The sequence below is a fragment of the Triticum urartu genome, chromosome 3A, assembly GCF_056163025.1.
Source record: "Triticum urartu cultivar PI428250 chromosome 3A, HENAU_Tu73, whole genome shotgun sequence".
Taxonomy (NCBI): Eukaryota; Viridiplantae; Streptophyta; class Magnoliopsida; order Poales; family Poaceae; genus Triticum; species Triticum urartu.
Window position 1 is genome coordinate 168,659,407 of NC_141875.1, and position 19,061 is coordinate 168,678,467.

Consider the following 19,061-nt stretch of genomic DNA (forward strand, 5'->3'; position numbering starts at 1 on the left):
CGGGGATGGGGCAGCGAAGGGGCGGCGGGGTTAGGCGCATCGGCCATGGCGGGAGGGCGGGAGGGTTTTGGTAGAGAAATGGTGGGAATGGAGATGGTGTGCCACTCAGGATGGGAATGGGCTAGCCCGGATGTTATGTGAACGATTCTGAGAGTAGAAAGGGGTAGGGTAAAGGATCATGATCTATCGAGATGCAAACAAGTGACACGGTGTTTTTTAACGAGTTTGGGCCTCTCGAGGTGGTGATAACATCCCTACGTCTCGTGCTCCGGAGAGGCTTTCTCTTATCTAAGTATGAATTAGGAGATTACAATGTGTGAGAGTTTGAGGGAGAGATGGAAGAATGAGAGCGAGAGCCCTGAGCTATGTGGTGGGGTGGCTTATATAGAGTGCGCCACCCCATCACCTCTTATGTTACAAAGTGGGACATCATGGCCATTATTTCAGCCCACTACAAAACCTCCACTGTGAAGATGATGCTTCAAGTGCCTTGCTGACTGTTGGTCTTTGCATATCCGAGTGAGTCATACAACTGAGTAGATGATCGCCCGGGTAGTGGTGGCATAGACTTCGTCCGAGTAGACGGGTGCTACTTCTTGAGCTTGCGTCGGTTTTTCCCTTGAAGAGGAAAGGGCGATGCAACAAAGTAGAGATAAGTATTTCCCTTAGTTTGAGAACCAAGGTATCAATCCAGTAGGAGACAATGCACAAATCACCTAATACCTACACAAACAATCAAACAACTTGCACCCAACGCGATAAAGGGGTTGTCAATCCCGTCACGGTTACTTGCAAAAGTGAGATCTGATAGAGATCAATGAAACTAACCAAACGGTAAAGTAAATATTTTTGGTATTTTTTTATTTATAGATCGGAAAGTAAAAGATTGCAAAATAGTAGATCGGAAACTAATATGATGGAAAATAGAAGATCGGAAACTTATATGATGGAAAATAGACCCGGGGGCCATATGTTTCACTAGAGGCTTCTCTCAAGATAGCAAATAATACGGTGGGTGAACAAATTACTGTCGAGCAATTGATAGAAAAGCACAAAGTTATGACGATATCTAAGGCAATGATTATGAAATATAGGCATCACGTCCGTGTCAAGTAGACCGAAACGATTCTGCATCTACTACTATTACTCCACACATCGACCGACTCCTGCCTGCATATAGAGAATTAAGTTCATGAAGAATAGAGTAACACATTAAGTAAGATGACATGGTGTAGAGGAATTAACTCAAGCAATATGATGAAAAACCATCTTTTTATCCTCGATGGCAACAATACAATACGTGCCTTCTACCCCTACTGTCACTGGGAAAGGACACCGCAAGATTGAACCCAAAGCTAAGCATTTCTCCCATTGCAAAAAAACCAATCTAGTTGGCCAAACCAAACCGATAATTCGAAGAGAATTACAAACATATCAAATCATGCATATAAGAATTCACTGAATATTCAAATAATATGCATAGATAAGCTGATCATAAATCCACAATTCATTGGATCTCGACAAACACACCGTAAAAAAGTATTACACCGTAAAAGGTTGTGGCGGCGTAAAAGTGTTTTCATGGATGCTTCTAGTCATTTGGGAATATATGTGAATATATAGGCGAAAGAATTAGGTCAGGGGAGTCACGGGGGGCCCACTGTTGGGGAACGTAGAATGCAATTTCAAAAAATTCCTACGATCACGCAAGATCTATCTAAGAGATGCATAGCAATGAGAGGGGAGAGTGTGTCCACGCACCCTCATAGACCGAAAGCGGAAGCGTTTGACAACGTGGTTGATGTAGTCGAACTTCTTCTTGTTCCGGCCGATCAAGCACCGAACGTACGACACCTCTGAGTTCTGCACACGTTCAGCTCGATGATGTCCCTCGAACTCTTGATCTAGCAAAGTGTCGAGGGAGAGTTATGTCAGCACGACAGTGTGGCGATGGTGATGGTGAAGTGATCCACGTAGGGCTTCACCTAAGCACTACGTGAATATGGCCGGAGGCGTAAACTGTGGAGGGGGGCACCGCACACGGCTAACAATGTTTGTTGTGTGTTCTAGGCGCCCCTCCCCATGTATATATATAGGTGGGAGAGGGAGGGGAGTAGCCTTGGGGCACCCCAAGTAGGAGGAGTCCTACTTGGGGGCCTCCTCTAATTCGGCCTCCCCCTTTCCTTATCTCCGGAGTGGGGGAAGGAAAGAAAGGAGAGGGGGAAAGGAAGGGAGGATCCAATTCCCTCTATTTCCTTTCCTCCTCCTCCCCTTTTCCTTTCTCCACTTAGGCCGGCCCATTAGGGGCTGGTCTGTCCCGCCCTTGGCCCAATAAGGCCCATATCTTTGCCGGGGGGTTCCCGGAACCCCTTCCGGTGACCCGATACGTACCCGGTACCCCCGGAACACTTTCGATGTCCGAATACTATCGTCCTATATATGAATCTTTACCTCTCAGCCATTTCGAGACTCCTCATCATGCACGTGATCTCATCCGGGATGCCGAACAACATTCGGTCACCAAATCACATAACTCATATTATACAAAATCGTCATCGAACGTTAAGCGTGCGGACCCTACGGGTTCGAGAACTATGTAGACATGACCAACACACCTCTCCGGTCAATAACCAACAGCGGAACCTAGATGCTCATATTGATTCCCACATATTCTACGAAGATCTTTATCAGTCGTACCGTAATGACAACATACGTTATTCCCTTTGTCATCGGTATGTTACTTTGCCGAGATTCGATCGTGGGTATCTTTATACCTAGTTCAATCTCGTTACCAGCAAGTCTCTTTACTCGTTCTGTAATGCATCATCTTGCAGCTAACTCATTAGTCACATTGCTTGCAAGGCTTATTATGATATGCATTACCGAGAGGGCCCAAAGATACCTCTTCGATACTCGGAGTGACAAATCCTAATTTCGATCTATGCCAACCCACACTACTGCAGGATGCTGATAACGCGACACTACGATCAAAGACCCTTCGACGAAACTGTGTGCGATGCAATAATCGCAAATGGTGGTGTAAAAGAACCGTCAAAAAGGTGCAAAACTTTGCGATGGCGGAGCCACCAAACACGGTTCAGATTTTAGTTGTGTGTGCGATCCAGGGCATATGGTTCAGTCCAATGAACTGTTTGCGATGAGGCGGAACAAAATAAATGGACAGCCTGGTGAAGGCATGTGCGATATAGAGCATACGGTTCACTCGGATGAATTGTTTGTGATTAGGCAACACAAAAGAAACGGTCAGCCAGATCAAGGTGTGTGTGATTGAGGGCATACGCTTCAGAAGGATTAACTGTTTGCGATTAGGCAACAGAACAGAAATGGGCCAGCCAGATCAAAGTGTTTGTGATTGATGGCATACATTTCACATGGATGAACTGTTTGCGATTAGTGAAAGTGCTAGTTATCGACTAGAGGGGGGTGAATAGGCGATTTTTATGTAAGTCTTCAAAACTTGGAAGTTTCAAAGACAAACAATAGAAATGATCCTATTGATATGCAGCGGAAGATAAACCACACTAAGCAAGCCATAGTCAAGTATGCAATGAAGTGAAAGCACGAAGACTAATAGCAGCTAGGTAGTAAGGATCAGGATGGAAGATGGTATGAAGCCAAACAACGATAGTAGTCAAATAGTGAAGACAAATAGGTAAAGCAAACAGGCAATGACTTCATGAAGACAAACTTTAAGTAAAGAGAGGGAGAGGATAGAACCAGTCACTTGGTGAGGACAAAGGATTTGTTGGACCAGTTCCAGTTGCTGTGACAATTGTACGTCTGGTTAGGGAGGCTGAGATTCAACTCAGAAGACCGCGTCTTCACCTTATTCCCCTTGAGCTAAGGACACCCAGTCCTCGCCCAATTACTCTGGCAAGTCTTCAAGGTAGACTTCCAAACCTTCACAGACTTCGTTCACCGGCGATCCACAATGACTCTTGGATGCTCAAAATGCGATGCCTAACCGGCTGGAGGATTCACAGTCCTCAAGTGTAAAAAGTCTTCAAGTCACGCGGACAGAAAGACTTCAGTGACGCCTAACACTCTTTGGCTCTGGGTGTTTGGGCTTTGTCCTCGCAAGGATTTCTCTCTCTCTCAAAGGCTTCAGAGGTGGGTTGCTCTCAAACGACAAAAGCCGTGTACAACTCTGAGCAGCCAACCAATTTATGGTGTTGGGGTGGGCTATTTATAGCCACTAGGCAACCCGACCTAATTTGTCCGAAATGACCCTGGGTCACTAAGGAACTGACACGTGTTCCAACGATAAGATTTCAAACACACAAGACAACTTTACTTGGGCTGCAAGTAAAGCTGACTCATCCAGCTCTGGATAAGATTTGCTCTCATTGTCTTCGCTCGAAGACATAGGATTTTGGTTGAGCATCACTTTAGTCACTCTGACTTTGTTCACTGGGACCCCAATTAATAGTACGGTGGTTCCTATGACTCAACAAAGAAGAAAAGGAAACAACGAAACAACTAAGTCTTCGCGCTCCATAGTCTTCATGCAATGTCTTCTCATGTCATAGTCTTCAATGTGAATATCTTCATATACCACCATTGTCGTCAATGTCTTCATACATTTTTAGGGGTCATCTCCGGTAGGTAAACCGAATCAATGAGGGACTACTACCTGTGTTATCCTGCAATTCTCACAAACACATTAGTCCCTCAACCAGGTTTGTCGTCAATACTCCAAAACCAACTATGGGTGGCACTAGATGCACTTACAATCTCCCCCTTTTTGTTGATTGATGACAAACTGGTTGAAATTTTCAACAGGGATAAAGTATGTGAAATTGTAGTGATAAAGATATTGTCTTCATAAGTAGCAAAAGGCTCCCCTTGAAGATGTGCATATAAGTAATTTGCTTTTGGAATGCAAATGCACATGGCAGGTTGTACTTGTGGAGATCCTCTTCAACTTATGAAGACAATTCATCATGCATGATTTGATATAATGAAGATAAGGACATGCATAATGAAAAATGGACATCTGCAAAATGACTAAGTGCGAAAGTTATCATCGCACATGCGGAATTTATCATCGCATCACAGAATAGCAGAAAGCGTAGCAGACGACCATCAAGTTTAAGTGTTACAACTCAAAGAACCAAATGTATCAAAAGCGAGAGTTGTAAACACTAGGCAAAATATAAAGCACCCGCCCATATGGACCCGCTTAAAGACTATCAACTCATATGCTTCTCCCCCTTTTGTCAGTAAGGACCAAAAAGGTTTGAAGACATAGAGCCTCTACTCGTTCCCAGAAGGAGTAGGAGAAGATGCAGGGTCGGCGTCGGGGTTTGGCGGTGCAGTCGATCGTGGTGTTGTGTCGATACGCGCTGAAGTCGTAGGTGTTGAAGTAGCATCATCTTGATCATCGATCACTCTGGCATTCACCGTTGCAGCGGAGGAGGAATAGTCAGAGTCTTCAAGAGATGGAGTTCGACATAGGACAGCATTCCTTGGGGGAGTGGTGTCAAACATGAATCTTTCAGTGAAGCCATCATCTTGAAGATCTGCTTCAGCACTGAGCAATGTTAAACTCTTCCATGACCTCTGACAGGTTTCATGTGTAACAAAAGCATTCTTGGTGGCAAGATTGCCAATACGATTGACGTCCACCAAGAGGCTTTGCATCTACCACTTCAGCAAGAAGTGATGTTTATCTTGTTTCTGATGCAGAGCCACAAGAAGTTCTCAGTCATTTAGAACACGAGAGTGCTTCCGAGGCCTTTGAGCGATCATACTCTCAGTGGCTTCAGTCCGAGCTCGGTGAGGAAGGCATGTATTTCCAGCCAATGGATAGCCACGAGTGACTGCTTGGACTCCTTCAATGGGTTGCGAGAAGCTTTGGTGATCAACATTGTGAAGACAGACAGGCTCCTTGGCAGGCTCTAGGTATATCGCTTCAACTGACATATCAACCTCTGGCAGAAAGATCAGATGGTGTCGAGCAGAGGGCTGATAGTTGACAGCTCAGTGTAGCTTGATGAGGTGCATAACCCATGGAGCATAGAACTTCAGGCCAAAAAGATCAAAGCCGGATGCAACCAACTGTCTGATAAAGAAGTCTTGAGCATTGAAGCTGATGCCGTTGAAGATATAAAAGACCAAAGTCTTCATTGCTCCTTCAAGTTTTGCAGCTGATGAATGTCCTTTGACAGGCCATACAGTTTGCCTGATGATGTGATAAATGGTGCGGGGCAGATACTCTAGGTCGTCGACAAAGAATTCCTTTGGGTATTCAGCATCATGTGGCAGAGGCTTCATCATGCTCAACATTTGGCTCATGTTGGGCTCTGTCTTATGGAAGATACTCTCCAATGCATTGCGGTGAAGCTGATAACCAGGCTCATATAATTCTCCTGGAGTGGGCAGGCCGGTAAGCTCAATGATGTCAAAGGCTTTGGCTTCATGATGGACATTGCCAGTCATCCACTCAAGGACCCAAGTCTTCGGGTCCCTGTTGTATCCGCGAATGTGGAGGGTAGCATAAAATTGAAGCAGAAGTTCTTCATTCCAATGCTCCTTGTCAGTCACAAAGTTGAGCAAACCCGCATCACGGAAGCAGTCAAGGGCTTCTTCAAGGCAAGGCAATCCAGCAATGGCTTCACAGTCAAGACGCATATGAGGGAAGATGCGTCCTTGATCATAAAGGACACATGAATAATAGATGCGCTGCTGATAGCTCCAGAACCGATCAGAGGAGATCCTTGCCCTTGAGTAGGGGTTCTTGGCGCTATCAAAGAAGGTGTAGTGCGCTTTGAAGCCATTAGCATTGAAGGACCCTGGTGAAGTGGCAGTACATGGAAACCTGGGCAGTCTTGGCTTCGGCTTCTGGACCTGAGGCCTGTGCTCAACATGGTAATCAAATTGGGGACCAGCAACAGGAGGAGGAACCAGAATGGGCCATCTGACAGTGACCAGCTGACCATAGTTATATGCTTGCTCAATGGTAAGTGGCCTTGGAGGCGGTACAGGAGCAGTAGCAGTGACTTCAGGCTGCTGATTGGCATCAGGTGCAGCATTGGTTTCAGGTGCTATCGGATTTCGGGTTCCGGCAGACCCTTGAGGTTCGAACACTGGGATGCGCACAGAGATCTCCCCCCTACCGATCTACGTCCGATCTTCTCGTGCAAACTAAGATGAAAACGATGAACAACACAGGGGACACGGGGTTTATACTGGTTCGGGCCACCGTTGTGGTGTAATACCCTACTCCAGTGTGTGGTGTGGTGGATTGCCTCTGGGGCTGATGATGAACAGTACAGAGAAAGAACAGCCTCGCGAGGGGTGTTCTTGAACTAGGGCTATGTGTTCTACTTAGTCCCTCTACTTGGGCTCTACCAGATTTCTCACCCTCTCTTCCTCTCGTGGTGGCTAGCTCTATTTATAGAGGCCCTGGGCCTCTCCCCGAATAATTGAGCGGGAAGGGCGCCAACAATTGGCCATTTTGAAGGGGAACATCTAGTACAAGTTATCATGTCCAAAGGTGGTCTTCGGCTGTCAAAATCACTGGTGATGACGCCGTCTTGGGCTCCACGGTGACCTCCGTCCAGCCGTCCGGCTGGTCTTGGTCTCGTTGCACCGGAATGGTAACCTTTTGCCTGATGCCTTGGCCTGTGCTTGCCCCCTTTGCACCAAAGGGGAAACAAGGACTCTGTGCAGGCCGGCGCCCGCCTGGCGCCCGCCTGGCCTTGATCGTCATGGCTTGCGTCACGGGATCCTCGCGAGGTACCCTTGCATTGATCTCTCCGCCTCCTCGCGAGCCTACCTGAGGAGGCCGCTCTTGAGGAAGCTTCCTGTCGTCCGCCCCGCGAGGCTTGGCCCCTCGCGAGGGTCTTGGGCTTGAGCTGATGAAGATGGGCCGCGCTGGGCCCCCACTTGAGCCACGCCGCAGGCCGCAGGCAGGCAAGTCTGGGGACCCCCGTTCCCAGAATGCCGACAGGTGCTATTACTTCAGGCACCACATTGATTTCAGGCGCCACATTAGCTTCAGCCATGACAACGTCATTGGCTTCAGTGCTGATGTTGGTGGCCGCCTCAGTATTGGTAACCTCCACTTCAGGAGATGGAGGGTCAAACACGTTCTCCTCGAGAACAACTTGGTTGGTAGGGGGTGTGGCAACACGTGCTTCTTCTTCTCTTGTTTATTCTTCTTGGTCATCGGCTGATGCAGCCGGAATATCTTCAGCCGCTTTGGCTTCAGACTCAGGGTTGTTCATAGTTGGAGAGGCTTCAGGAAACACTTGGCGTGAAACAGATTGGCGCTCATCTCCTTCTGGAACACTTGACAGATTGACTTGTGGCCTTGGTCCTTTGCGAAGCCTGCGAAGCGCTGGCGACGCTTGTGGAGATGGAGTTGGTTGGGCCTCAAAGTTTTCATCGTCAATCACCGTAGTGGTGACCTGTGTTGGGGGAGTAACTGGTGTTTCTTCATCACGTGGGGATTCTTGAGGGTGATCAGCCCATGAGTCATCCTGAGTAATTGGCGTCAATGGACGACCAATGCTGATGAGTTCGCTGTTTGTGAGAACAGGCGATGATACCACATTGTGCTCGATCTGAGGAAGGACTTCATCATCTTCAACATTGTCTTGATGACTGTCTTCAGCTGCGGTGGGGTCAACAGCTGGAATGTCTTCAGCTTCAGGAGCCTCTGTGGAAGCAGGCTCATGAACTATCATACGTCGTTCTTGGTGTGCAGATTCAGGACGAGCAACAGAAATCGGCTCGACTACAAGGGGCTCTGTGGGAGCAGCCCGATTGCTTTTCTTGGTCTTGCGTGTCTTGGTGGGTGGAGCTTCATCAGTGGTGTTCTTGGTTTCGCGCTTTCTGGCCTTGGCTTCAGCTGCCCTGGTCTTCTGAAGTTCTGAAGCCACTGTGGGGACCTTAGGCTTCACGCCAGTCATGCTGGCTGGGAAGACAATGCGAGGCTCTTCCCGCCTTGATGGTTCAGTTTGGTCCACAGATGGCTTCTTCTTCTTGGCAGCCATTCTGGGGTCAATGCCAGGACGCCCAAGAGCCTTGCGCTTCGCAGCTTCATTGTAAGCTTGAACGCACGTGGCAGCAAGAGTCTTCATGCGCTCACGAGAACCTTTGGCTTCATCACGTTTCTTGTCAAACGCTTCCTTAAGCTCATGCAGCATGACCTTGAAGTTCTGGACATCTGCCACGCTAAGCTTGGCCATAAGCTTCTTGAACTGAGCCTTTTCAAAATCGATCTTGTGCTTCAGCTCAACAATTTTCTGAGCAAGAGCTAGCTCAGGAGCAGTGGCGCCGTGGAAGGAAACGCTTAGGCCAATTGGAAGTTTCAGATCATCAAAGCTGAGATTTGGGGTGTCAGACCACTCATCAATGAAGTTGTTTAATACTGCCACATCAAAGAGAGGCAAGTCGTTGAAGATTTCTGCCTCTTGCTTGCTCTTTATCAATTGCTCAAGAGCGTCATCAGCAAGATCGTCGTCACTCGACAGATCAATGGCGTCATTCTCGTTCCTCAAAACAGCAGCAGGGGTCAGAGCAGGACTAGAGGAGTGCATGGGCTTCTTCTTTTTCTTCTCGGTCTTGGAGATGCGAGAGAGATCTTCAGACTGCACACTTGGTGCAGGAGGAGCAATGGCCAAGGGCTTCACTCGCGAAGCTTTTGGTGGAGTGGAAGGCTTCGAAGCCTTGGGTTTCTTCTGCTTCTTCGGCTTCGGTGGTGCAGGTGCTTCGTCAAAGTCAGCGTCGTCTGCGGGTTGATCCAAGTCTACCCCTTGAACCTTTATATGAGTGATGAGACCTTCTAAGTTGTAGAAGGGCCCAACAAGATTTGGTTCAGCTTCGCGTGTGCCATCAGCACGTGGCGCAGAGGGGCCTAGGTTGAAGTCTAATCCCCAAGACTTCTTGTTTTCCTTGGCCGAGTTCTTGGCAAACTGAAAGTTGCGCTTGAACAGATTGTCATCTTGACACCATAACAATGACGATGGGTCGGCATCAGCAGGTTGTGGCCCTCGGACCATGCAACGATAGAATCCCTTAGCAATGGCTTCAGCTCTGTTCTTGGGTTGAAGATTTTTATAGAGAATATCTCCCCAAGGACGCTTGATAGCATCCTTCTCAGCATACTCCTTGGTGACGAATCTGTACTTGAACCATTGCTCTGCCCAATATCTTCGAATCCATTGGATTCGTGTCTTGCGCTGACCATAGCTTTCTTCGGGGTCAGTTTTGTATAGTACATAGAGATCTTCGGGCAGATCCATTGATGTACCCCCACGGCACTGTCTGCCACCCTTCCTTGCTAATTTCTCTGTTGCCATGAAGTTTAGACTGAAAGGCTTCAACACTGTCAAAGGCTTCCGTCTGCTGGTCAGACAGGAACTGGCTTCGGGAGAGTTGATGTGATGCTGTAAGAATTCTGCAAATGAATGCAGACTATGAGAACCAAGGGATTCTCCCACGGACATGTACCTGTGACAACATTAGAGATGCGAGGGAAGGGGAAGAGGTCATATGCATTCTCAGAAGATTTTGAAGATAAATCAGTTTAGAAGACATTGACCTCATAACATGAAGACATTCACTTATATGTTGAGAGTTGGTTCCAGATTTGTACAAATCCAAGAAAAGTACAAGTGAGGAATCTAACTATATGTGAAGCATAAGTGAATATACTAGGCATTGTATGAGATGCAGACAGGATAGATCCAACTTTGTGGAGGCAGAAACCACTTTCGGTAAAAAGGATGAATCTATAGGATCAAAAAGACGGTAAAAAGAGGGTTTTATTTACCACACGATGAACTGCTAGACGGAGTAGAAGAGGACACCGATCAGTTTGATCTTCCGTGCCCTAACTTGGCAACGGAAGACACCTACGGCGGCGGCGGAGAAAACGATGTTCGCAGCCGGCGTGAAGACGGCGTCGGAGAGGTCGCGGCAGCTAAGCGCTTCGTCGCCGGCGTCGTCGAGAGCTAGTGGTGGCGCTAGGGTTTGTCAAGGTGGAGAGGTGGAAGAAGGATTTTGACAGTGATTGGACTTGCATTTATAGGGAAAGGGACGGCACAGCGTAATTACGCAGGTGCCCCTGGCGGTTCACATCTGAGGGACACGTGGCGAACATGCAACATACTTGGAGTTGTCCCACGTTCCCACGCCCGCCTGGACTGTCGGATGGTCGTTCCGGCTTCTCCGGATTTCAGGCAATCAGAATTGAGCATTTAAAACAGATTTAATGTTTGTCTCTGTATCTTCTGCTGACAAGGACGCAGAGAAGACATTCGACAGTTTCAACAGAATGCATATGATTTGGATAAATAGAGTTTGAGGTAGAAAGCATAGAGAGACTAGGGTCCAATCACATTCACTTAGGTCAAAAGATTCAAATGAGAAGACTTAGCTACAAGTGAATGTTGTAGAGGACAGAATACTTATATATATAATAATGCAACCAAGTCAACATAGTGAAGATAATCAAGAAGACACGATGATATTGAAGACAAACCAAATGTGAAGACATAGCAAATGTAACGCCATGAGAAAAACACTTCAAACAGAAGAATTTGGTGGTGGCGTTACCCACCGTATATGAAGTATTAGACCCAGACACGGCGCACAATTATCGTGGCGCTCCGAAGTCAAATTCCGCGTTAATGTATTCACACTCAGAACGTACGTCTTCATTGATTGAAGATATACTCTACCTTGTGTGTTGCACATCTAAGTCATCAACATGCATAAGTGTTAGGATGTGTGCCTGATCACAGGACATTTGAGGATTCCAAGATATTTAGCTCACACCGTAACTTGCAAAACCTTTTCTCATCCAAGGGCTTTGTGAAGATATCTGTCAGTTGCTCTTCACTGTTGCCATGTATGATATCAATATCTTCCTTCATGACATGATCTTTGAGAAAGTGATGACGAATTTCAATATGCTTTGTCTTTGAGTGCTGAACTGGGTTGTTGGCAATCTTGATGGCGCTTTCGTTGTCGCAATAGAGTGGTACTTGTTTCAGATGGATGCCATAGTCCTTGAGAGTTTGCTTCATCCATAGAAGCTGAGCGCAGCAAGATCTAGCAGCAATGTATTCAGATTCAGTAGTGGAGAGTGATACACACTTCTGCTTCTTTGAAGACCAATAGACAAGTGATCGTCCCAGAAAATGACATGCGCCTGATGTAGACTTGCGATCCACCTTGTCACCAGCATAATCAGCATCCGAGAATCCAACTAGATCAAACTCTGAGCCCTTTGGATACCATAATCCTAATGTTGGGGTGTAAGCCAAATATTGAAGAATTCGCTTCATAGCTAAGTGGTGCGATTCCTTTGGTGCCGCTTGGAATCGAGCACACATGCAAACACTAAGCATAATATCTGGCCTAGATGCACATAAATAAAGTAAAGAACCAATCATGGAGCGGTATACCTTTTGATCAAATTCTTTACCATTGGCATCAGGACTCAGATGACTCTTTGTTGGCATTGGCGCCGTGTAACCTTTGCAGTCTTGCATTCCAAACTTCTTCAGGAAATCTTTGAGGTATTTCTCTTGAGATATGAAGATGCCATTTCTTTGCTGATGTATTTGAAGACCAAGGAAGAACTTCAGCTCACCCATCATGGACATCTGATATTGCTCTTGCATCATGTGTCCAAATTCATCACTGTATTTCTGGTTGGTGCAGCCGAAGATAATGTAATCCACATATATTTGGCACACAAATAGTTCACCATCATATGTCTTCGTGAAGATGTGGGATCCAGGGAACCAGGTTTGAAGCCTTTGCTCTTCAGGAAGTCTTTGAGCGTGTCATACCAAGCACGAGGGGCTTGTTTGAGGCCATACAGTGCTTTGTTTAGCTTGTACACCATATCAGGATGTTTTGGATCTTCAAAGCCAGGAGGTTGTGCAACATACACTTCTTCTTCAATCTTGCCGTTAAGAAATGCACTCTTCACATCCATTTGATATAGCAAGATGTTGTGACGGTTAGCATAGGCTAGCAGTATGCGAATAGCTTCAAGCCTAGCCACAGGAGCAAATGTTTCATCGAAGTCAATCCCTTGAACTTGAGTATATCCTTGAGCAACGAGATGAGCCTTATTTCTGACAACTTGACCATGCTCATCTTGTTTGTTGCGATACATCCATTTTGTGCCTATTATGTTGTGCTTGAGAGGGTCAGGACGCTTGACAAGTTCCCAGACATTGTTCAACTTGAACTGTTGAAGCTCTTCTTGCATATCTTGAATCCATTCAGGTTCCATAAAGGCTTCAGCAACTTTCTTGGGTTCAGATATTGAGACAAAAGCAAAGTGCCCACAGAAATTTGCTAGTTGTGTTGCTCTTGAACGAGTGAGTGGACCAGGCGCATTTATACTATCAATTATCTTCTCAATCTGTACTTCATTTGCAACACGAGGATGGACTGGACGAAGATTTTACTCTTGTTGATCATTGTCATCGTTGGGAGGATTGTCTTTAGGCTGAGCATTGTCTTCAGGTTGATTAGGTGCAGAAATGATAAGTTCCTCTTCAGGCTGTGCTTCAGACGGCATGATTTCACCAGTTCCCATTAGCTTGATGGATTCACTGGGTGGAACTTCATCTAGCACATTTGGCAGGTGCTCTCTTTGCGAGCCGTCAGTCTCATCGAACCGCACATCCACAGTTTCAACCACTTTATAGAGAAAGAGGTTGAAGACTCTGTAGGAGTGCGAGTTCTTTCCGTAACCGAGCATAAAACCTTCATGTGCTTTCGGTGCAAATTTTGAAGTGTGATGTGGATCCTTGATCCAGCACCTAGCACCAAATACTCTGAAGTAGCTGACATTTGGCTTCTTACCAGTGAGGAGTTCATAGGATGTTTTCTTCAGAAGCTTGTGAAGATAAACACGGTTGATGACATGGCATGCAGTATTAATAGCTTCAGACCAGAACTTTCTTGGTGTCTTGTATTTATCGAGCATCGTTCGAGCCATCTCAATGAGGGTTCTGTTCTTGCGCTCCACGATGCCATTCTGCTGAGGTGTGTACGGAGCTAAGAACTCATGAGTGATTCCCAATGTATCCAAGTAAAGATCGAGGCCGGTGTTCTTGAACTCAGTGCCGTTGTCACTCCTGATATGCTTGATCTTGACGCCATAGTTGTTCATGGCACGGTTGGCGAAGCGTCTGAAGACATCCTGCACTTCAGTCTTGTAGAGAATTATGTGAACCCATGTATATCTTTGTCGGATTTCGGGTTCCGGCAGACCCTTAAGGTTCGAACTCTGGGGTGCGCGCGGAGATCTCTCCCCTATCAATCTACGTTCGATCTCCTCATGTGATCTAAGCTAGAAACGATGAACAACACAAAGGATGCGAGATTTATACTGGTTCGGGCCACCGTTGTGGTGTAATACCCTACTCCAGTGTGTGGTGTGGTGGATTGCCTCAGGGGCTGATGATGAACAGTACAGGGGAAGAACAGCCTCGCAAGAGGTGTTCTTGAGCTGGTGTGGAGTGTTCTACTTGGTCTGGGTCTCTCCCTCCATCGGCCTAGATGCCTCTACTCTGTGGTGGCTAGCTCTATTTATAGAGGCCCTGGGCCTCTCCCCAAATAATGAGCGGGAAGGGCGCCAACAATTGGCCATTTTGAAGGGGAACATCTAGTACAAGTTATCCTGACCAAAGGTGGTCTTCGGCTGCCAAAAGCACTGGTGATGACGCCATCTTGGGCTCCACGGTGACCTCCGTCCTGCCGCTCTGCTGGTCTTGGTCTCGTTGCACCGAGATGGTAACCTTTGCCCGATGCCTTGGCCTGTGCTTGCTCTCTTTGCACCGAAGAGGAAACAAGGACACTGCGCGGGACGGCGCCCGCCTAGCGCCCGCCTGGTCTCGATCGTCATGGCTTGCGTCACGGGTTCCTCGCGAGGTACCCCTGCCTTGATCTCTCCGCCTCCTCGCGAGCCTGCCTGATGAGGCTGCCTTTGAGGAAGCTTCCTGTCGTCCGCCCCGCGAGGCTTGGTCCCTCGCGAGGGTCTTGAGCTTGAGCTGATGAAGATGGGCCGTGCTGGGCCCCCACTTGAGCCACGCCGCAGCCCGCAGGCAGGCAAGTATGGGGACCCCCGTTCCCAGAACGCCGACAGTAGCCCCCGGCCCTAAGGCGCGCCCGGGCTTGGCCTGGCAGGGAAGCGAAGGGGCAAGCGCGAAGCGCCGCGGGCCCCAATAGCCTGCGGCCTTGGGCGCCGCGTGGCGTTTGATTGGACGTGGGCGTCTGCGCTTCCCACGACGCCTTGGCAACCGCACAACTTGACAAGTCCCTGCATGCAGAGAAATGGGTCATGATTACCTGCGATCGTGGTGCTTGACGGTTGGCCTTCTCCGGCTATAAGTACGGGACTGTGCGAGCTCCTTCAGTCTATCCCTTCCTATTACTCCCTTCCTTCTTCTTCCTCGTCCTTTCTTCTCCTTACGCCAATGGCACCAATCCGCCGGTTTTCTGCAGAAGAGAAGGGAAAGGCCCCCCAAGAGGGCCCTGATCCTCTCCCGCCAAAGAAATGGCTGGTCCTCAGCCGCCGAGACGAGGGTGCTTGGCATGAGGCGTCGAGGCCTTGGTACGACCGACCGCCGCCTGGGTTTCCGCTGCCCTTGTACGCCCGCGTCGTGGGTCCTGGTGGAGAAGGCGTCGAGCGACACCGACGGTGCCGCCGCCGATGCCGGCGAGTCACGGTGGTGCGCGTCGTTCCTCCTAGAGTCCACGCTAAGGGCTCCTCTCGCGAGCTCGTGCTTCACGCCGCCATGCCTCCAAGCTCTTGGGTCTGCCTTCCTCCCTCCTTCACCTTTGAGATTCCGCCGAGCGGGTCTCTGGAGCTCTGGCTGCAGCACGCCGACTGCAGCATCCTTGCAACCGGAGCGGAGGTCACGATCGTTGCTCCGGGCAAGGTCTTCATGACCCAGGGCTGGGGTGAGATCGCCCGGGTCTGCCGGACGGAGGGTGCCCCCGTAATTCACCTCGAATACGACGGCGCCTCCCTGATGTTCTTCAAGGTATTCGATGTTGAAGGACACCGGCTGGAGTGCTGCCCCAAGGAAAGCGGCAGGGGCAACGAACTGGCGAGGACCTGGCCTGCACATCGGCCCTCCAGCAGCTCCTCAGGCAGCAGCGGGGGAGCTGGGGAATCCAGCGGCTCCCCCGAGCTTCTCGCGACTCCGGAAACGAGCGACGACAGCTACGAGCCTTCGAGCTTGCGCCGGGCTCGGAGTAGGGAAGCTGCATCAAGCCGCCGACGCCACTGATCTGGATGGGGTTGGCGCCGGCGCCGGGGCAGCCCACTGTTGATGATGGCGTCCCTTGCGGAGGTGCGGGCATCTAGCGTTCCTTAGGATTAGTACCTTTTGAAAGCACAAGTGCTCCCAGGTGGTTTTGGTAATTAATGTCAACATATCTCTTGTTGGACTAACACTTTTATCTAGTATGTTTCAGATAAGTTCAACAATGGAGTGGCATGGACTAAAGGATGTGGGAACTCCTTCAAGATGCTAAGGACAAATGATTGGCTAAAGCTTCAAGCTCAAGACTCTTCATTTTCTATTTTAGTGATCCAAGATCACATTGAGTCCATAGGAAAAGCCAATACTATTAAGGAGGGATGAGGTGTTGCTTAATGAGCCTCTTGCTTCATGTGCTTAGTGATATGCTCCAAAACCCTCAGCTACTTTCCCATATCCACACTTGACCTAAACCCAAAGCCAAACTCGGATCTACCGATTCTTTCTATCCGGCGCCACCGAGTTTCACATGTCATAGCCACTGCCAAACCCTAAGCAAATCGGTTCTACCGATAGGGATCTCGGTCTCACCGAGATGGGATTGTAATCTCTCTGTGTATGTCCATTACCAAAATCGGTCTCACCGAGTTTAGGCAATCGGTACTACCGAGATTACAATGCAAACTCTCTGGTTAACTTATTACCAAAATCGGTCCAACCGAGTTTAGTAATCGGTCCCACCGAGTTTGCCTGACCAACCCTCTGGTTAGCTTATTACCAAAATCGGTCCCACCGAGTTTGTGTAATCGGTCACACCGAGATTACGTTATGCTCAAACCCTAACCATATCGGTCCTACCGAGTTGCATCTCAGTCCCACCGAAAATCCTAACGGTCACTAGGTTTGTTGAATCGGTCCGACCGAGTTTAACAATTCGGTCCCACCGAGTTTGGAAGATTGTGTGTAATGGTTAGATTTTGTGTGGAGGCTATATATACCCCTCCACCCACTCTTCATTCGTGGAGAAAGCTATCAGAACAGATCTTCACTTCCAATACACATTTTCTGAGAGAGAACCACCTGCACTTGTGTTGAGCTCAAGATATTCCATTCCTACCATATGAATCTTGATCTCTAGCCTTCCCCAAGTTGCTTTCCACTCAAATCCTCTTTCCACCAGATCCAAATCCTATGAGAGAGAGTTGAGTGTTGGGGAGACTATCATTTGAAGCACAAGAGCAAGGAGTTCATCATCAACACACCATTTGTTACTTCTTGGAGAGTGGTGTCTCCTAGATTGGCTAGGTGTCACTTGGGAGCCTCCGACAAGATTGTGGAGTTGAACCAAGGAGTTTGTAAGGGCAAGGAGATCGCCTACTTCATGAAGATCTACCGCTAGTGAGGCAAGTCCTTCGTGGGCGACGGCCATGGTGGGATAGACAAGGTTGCTTCTTCGTGGACCCTTCGTGGGTGGAGCCCTCCGTGGACTCGCGTAACCGTTACCCTTCGTGGGTTGAAGTCTCCATCAACGTAGGATAGCACCACCTATCCGAACCACGCCAAAAACATCCGTGTCTCCAATTGCGTTTGAATTCTCCAAACCCTTCCCTTTACATTCTTGCAAGTTGCATGCTTTACTTTCCGCTGCTCATATACTCTTTGCATGCTTGCTTGATATGTATTATGATCATTAAACTTGTACCTAAACTCCACTTAAACCGAAAAAGTTTAAAAACTGCAACTTTTGGCACTTAGTGTCTAATCACCCCCCCTCTAGACACCTCTTCTCAAGATCCTACACCTTTGTTCCCTGCGAGGAATCGAAGCAACACCCCGTGGGGGTATGTAAGGCGCCTGCCATGTCTTTTCTGAATATTATATCCTTAATATGAATCGATGCGAGGTGCTTGTTCTGTCGCGGCTCGGCTCCCCCTTTCTATCCTCACGAGGACTTGGCGCTCTGCGCTGACAGGTCCCAGTCCCCAGGCAGGCTTCAGCCGTCGCTGGTATGCCAGGTCGCGATGTTGTGGTCAAGGCCAGGAGATGAGCGGCCCGAGGTCCGGTAAGAGCCCCTGAGTCGCGATGCTCGGGAGGTCCCCTTTAGCGCTCAAGCAGCCCTCGCTGGGCGAGGAAGGAAGGCAGCGTCGCCGTGACAGAGCCGCACTAGGCGAGGGTTTGGTGCTGCATTGGTCCAACTCATGTAAAGGCGTGACTTATCTTTTGAGTTTGGAGTGGCTCTTCGACGAGGCGCCCAGCCCGAGTGGTGGTAGCTGAGGTGCTGCTGGGTTGGGTCCTCGCGAGCTTCTTCCCACTCTCCCGTGCTTTCCTTAATGCTCTATGTCCTTAGGTCCCGGCCCTCAAGCGAGCTCAGCCGCCGCTGGTATGACAGGTCGCGATGCCGTGGGTCAAGGCCAGGGGTGAGGGCTGGAGAGCCAGTAGGAGCCCATGAGTCGCGATGCTCAGGCGCCCCCCTTTTAACGTGCAAGCGGTCCGTGCTGGAGAGAGGGAGAGATAGCCCGCGACGTCCCCAACGTTGCTCCCGGAGTGGGTCCTGTATACCAATCATAAAGAAAGACAAGACCTGTCACTATGGCTGCCAGCCAACCATTGGTCGCTCCGAGGAAGTGATTGGGGGCACTGAGGGCCTGGTGAGGTGGCGCCTTGCGGGGCTGCCGCGGCCAGAGCTCGACCACTCAGATTTGTCAGCGTTGCAGGGACGGACCCGTACGCAAATGTCGTGCCAGAGAGAGCAGCTCCGCAGGTAGGCGTCAATCGAGCAGGCGATTAGGT

The 19,061-nt window shown here is 48.8% G+C and overlaps 1 protein-coding gene across 5 annotated transcripts in view; it reads right to left on the reverse strand.

Moving 5' to 3' along the window:
• Nucleotides 1-243: 243 nt before the first annotated feature.
• Nucleotides 244-19,061, reverse strand: part of LOC125546750 (histone deacetylase HDT2) — a 39,458-nt gene continuing 20,640 nt past the window's right edge. Inside the window, exon 12 of one of the 5 annotated variants that reach the window (XM_087546694.1) lies at nucleotides 244-618. In XM_087546694.1, the coding sequence (XP_087402820.1) occupies nucleotides 439-618 (180 nt within the window). In that variant the 3' untranslated portion in view covers nucleotides 244-438. Of the gene's footprint in view, nucleotides 619-919; nucleotides 1,171-19,061 lie in introns of those variants that run through there. The other 4 variants (XM_087546693.1, XM_087546692.1, XM_087546691.1 and 1 more) reach the window with 4 other exon arrangements.